This window comes from Diadema antillarum, unplaced genomic scaffold (assembly GCF_040938485.1).
Source record: "Diadema antillarum isolate AM-2024a unplaced genomic scaffold, OU_Dant_1.0 scf00000072, whole genome shotgun sequence".
Classification (NCBI taxonomy): domain Eukaryota; kingdom Metazoa; phylum Echinodermata; class Echinoidea; order Diadematoida; family Diadematidae; genus Diadema; species Diadema antillarum.
This window is the reverse complement of record NW_027270961.1, coordinates 1,317,168-1,321,117: the sequence shown is the minus strand read 5'-3', so window position 1 is coordinate 1,321,117 and position 3,950 is coordinate 1,317,168. Positions and strand designations below refer to the sequence as shown.

Sequence of the window (3,950 nt, the reverse complement as noted above, 5' to 3'; positions counted from 1 at the left end):
ATTTTTATTTCCATAGACAGCTTGAGAATATCACTACCAGACTGGTCCAATGAGGCAATATACACTGTAAACAAAGCTTTTGATATATGCTTAACAAGTTCACTATTACAGTTATTATGATTATTAGAAATGTCCGTTGTATTATAAAAAATGTGGTTTGTATGTACAGTAGCGCTAGAAGTTTGTAGTGGATAAGTAGATTAGTGCTAAGAAGTATTCAAATAGCCGCAAAGAGTTTATATTTTTATGACCCAACACTATTACCTCCACAGATTGTCATGCCTGATCGAGGAATAGTTAGACCGAGGATGACAACCCTTCCGCGTCTTGCCCCAGCGCAAACTTCCATCACATCTGTCCTCTACCCAACAATCAGTAATGATGAACCCGAAAGAAAGTCGCACTCTTCCATTGGATACCGCCAGTTCTCAAACTCATGGGGTGGTTCAGCCACAGAGCATCCTGACATCAAGCAGGCTCCTCACACAGCCCTTGGTGGACGGTCATACCCACGACTTGACCCTCTGCACCCACCAAAAGTTGGCAGAACTGTGAGCTTGGAGACAACAAACCCTCATTACAAAAATGAGCTTAGAACCCTGAACATGAAAAGAGAACAGTATCACAAATTTCACAGAGCATGGATGAAACCTGTCTATGGCACAAAGATGGAACAAGAAGAGTACAGGTAAAGAAAAGTTGTTATCTTTAGATTTCTGGGACATTAATTGCTCTTTCCGTGAAAGTGCTAAACCAAAGGAGGTCTCCTCCACCTCCACATTTTGTAGCTTTTTCAAATGAAAGCAGTAAAAGATGCAATACTGCAGTGTGAAGATTTGAACAATAGGAAGAAAATATTTTGAACACTACCTCAGCTGTAAAGGGTTTGTCAGTATCTAAACTTTATATTCTGTGTTTACCTCAAAATCACATTGTGATATTGCATGGTTGTATTCTTCACATATTTCTAAAAGACATATTAAGCAAATCTTATTGTCTCTCATGATAAATATATTTCCAATGACAGTGGAAGATATAGTGAGGACATGAAATCTTTGATCATCCTCAAAGACAGAGTTAGATGATATTCTCTGCAAATTTAGGAAATATGATTTGTTTTGTAATTTTGTTTACCATCCAAAAGTAGAAGTATAAGCAACTACTTTTAATAGGAGATTATTTGGGTCGTTAAAGCAAAATGGCTATGCTAAACATTTCAAACTGCCTTACACATTGTGATTCATAGTGCAACAGTTGTCATTTGACGTTCACAGCTGACTATTGTGTCAAATTTCACCAGTGATTTTCATTGCACTGATATACTAGTTATGGTTAACATGCAAAATAACTTTCTCTTTTAATTTAAGTATCCTTCAGTAAGATTTTCAAAAAATGATATCAAATTCTCTTAATATTTTTGGGACCTACTGTTAAATACCAAAGCAAATGTTTGTTGACTAATTTGTGGTAATGATGAAAATGGATGAGATGATACTCTGCAAACTTTGCAGAAAGACAAGATTGTGAGCCCGAAATTATTCTCCCATTTTTCATCGGACTCAGTGATATGTGATGTATTCAAATTTCTGATATATCTTCATAGGCAACATATCAGAAGTTCATTGAAAGACCAGATGTCAGACAAGGAGTCGGTGAGAAGAAAGTTTCTTGTGGATCGAGTGAAGGAGAGTGAGACAGCGGTGGCTTATGACAAACAATGCCTGACTGCAGACAAGGATGCGTTTGTCAAGAAGGCTATCTACCTGCACAAATTTAGGGATGAGAACAAAAAGGTAGGTAATGAGAATGTTACCATCATGTCTCTACATTGTTTGTAAATTCATGTTTGCTGACTCACATTATATTGGTTCACAGTTTTAGTTAGTTTTCATGTTCTTGTTATCATTGTACTTTTTGTTCTTCTGTATGTGATCCATCCCGTATGCCCCAAAGGTCCAAAATGTCTTTGAAGCAGTCAACAGTGAGCTAGAAATCTGCATGTAAAATGTATACTACATGCATAATGTTTCCCTACATTGTACATGTATTGTATCAGTGTGGTAAACAGAAATGAATCTTACACCATTCAAAAACACTTTGTCCTGTGTTCAATTCTGTTTTAGTATTTGAAGAGATATACACTTATTACAGTCAACCAAAGTTAATGATTATTGTAAGGCTATGCTGCAGTTAGGACTGGCTAAATACAGTACATGTATGTCTTAATGTGCTGTCTTATAACAGTTGGGTCACTTGGTAATAAATGGACCTACAGTAGGTCCATGGTAATACAACTTATACTGAGTTCCTGTAACACTGCAGTAGTGTGTACATTAACTCATTACAGTTTGTAGCAAATTAAAGGAAAGATCATCATTTACCAGAGATGTCTCATTGCTTGGCCATGAAACTGTTTAACAAGGTAATTAGGTTATCAGGAGTTTGTTGACATAGCTTTGATAAGGTGCTATTCCTCACAGATGCATTCCTCTAGGCATGTCAGGGTATTGTTGACATAACACTTTGACAGATTCAAACACCCAGATTTAAGAAGGCTCCCATAGAGAATTACAGAGATATCATGTACATTGTACCTGGTGTAAATGTCTTTTCAATCATTGTTGTTTTGAGTTCCTTTGCAGTCACTTTGATCCTGCATAGATATTGTTCCTTTCAAAGCATATCTTGATATTCCCCCCCCCCCCTCTCAATATCAACAGTGGGCTCCATGCATTGTACAGTACATTGCTACAGAAATATGATTTACCGGTATATCATTAGACTTGCTAGTAAGAAGAGGCCATGAGAGATTGAAGTTTGAAAATTATCTTTATTAAATTGTAATCCATGTTCCATGCCATATTTCAAGCAAATATACTGAAAATTTCCAGTGTAATGAACGAGACAAATGTTCATGGTACGTGTATATAGCATAGATCACTGAGCATTGTAAAACTTCCATACTATACTGCACTTAGTAGGTTTACCATCTATTAATGGTACATACAAACTAGTATTGTGATTCTACTTAATACTTTGCATGTATTTATTTTATTTACTATACACAGATCATGGAAAATAAAGAACAAGATGAGCGAATAAACAGAAGAAACCAGCACAAGATGGAACGTGAGCTGCTGTGCTACAATCCAATCAACTGGAGTCAATCACTACGATAGGCATCCCTCCGTTTCCTCTCTGTTTGTTATGTTACTGTACCAAGTCTGTAACCCATGCCATGTTTGAAGGCCAGAACATCTGTGAGTCAAATATCAAGTTGCAATAGCATGTAGTCATGTATGTATTAGTCGTAAATGGAACTTTTTTTTTTAACTGTATGTATCTGGCTGAGGTTTTGTTTCTTTGTTTATTTCTGGTTGTTGTTGTTCATTTGATTTTGTATTTATCTGTTTGTGTCTCTGTTTACATTGCAGTAAAATTAAAGTTGAGTCAGTGTACATAGCAAGTGCTAGTGTCTGATTATTTTTTAAAGAGAGGCATGTCGTGACATACCTACTCGATGGAAATAATGCTGAACTGTCAATTCTTTACTCTTTGTTAACATGTCAGGTAACTGGTCCAACTGCCACAGTGATGCAAAGTCAGCCTTTGCTCATTTTTGAAAACTGCAAAATTCTGTAGTAATAATGAACCAGGTATGAAAACAGGGAACATTCTAATGCAGTTATTCATTTCCTGAGGAATGAACCTTGGACACATATCTGGGTAATACATTGTATCTCAGTGAATTACATTTTGTTTCCACATTCTGTCAGTTGGTTAAATTGACATGGTTTCACCAGACTGGAAAAATCTTATCCCTTAAATATGAAGACAATCATGACTGGATAATTAATACATTGTATCATGGAACAGTGTAAAGTTGGCTAGTGTTCATCAAAATGAGTGAGAAAATTCACTATGGAAATTTATTAGAGCAATGAATTACT

At 36.1% G+C, this 3,950-nt stretch overlaps 1 protein-coding gene across 1 annotated transcript; it reads left to right on the top strand.

The window, feature by feature from the left end:
- Positions 1–258: 258 nt before the first annotated feature.
- Positions 259–3,371, top strand: LOC139717183 (uncharacterized). The gene is made up of 3 exons (XM_071628684.1): positions 259–688; positions 1,604–1,793; positions 3,069–3,371. The coding sequence occupies exons 1-3, from the start codon at positions 279–281 to the stop codon at positions 3,177–3,179; spliced, it is 711 nt and encodes a 236-aa protein (XP_071484785.1). The 5' UTR covers positions 259–278; the 3' UTR covers positions 3,180–3,371.
- Positions 3,372–3,950: the final 579 nt, after the last annotated feature.

Bases quoted from the DNA above. Each gene is read 5' to 3' on its own strand.
- LOC139717183 (XM_071628684.1), top strand. From the start codon at position 279: ATGCCTGATCGAGGAATAGTTAGACCGAGGATGACAACCCTTCCGCGT. The intron at 689-1,603 runs GTAAAGAAAAGT...ATATCTTCATAG, and splicing joins ATGGAACAAGAAGAGTACAG to GCAACATATCAGAAGTTCAT. The intron at 1,794-3,068 runs GTAGGTAATGAG...TACTATACACAG, and splicing joins TTAGGGATGAGAACAAAAAG to ATCATGGAAAATAAAGAACA.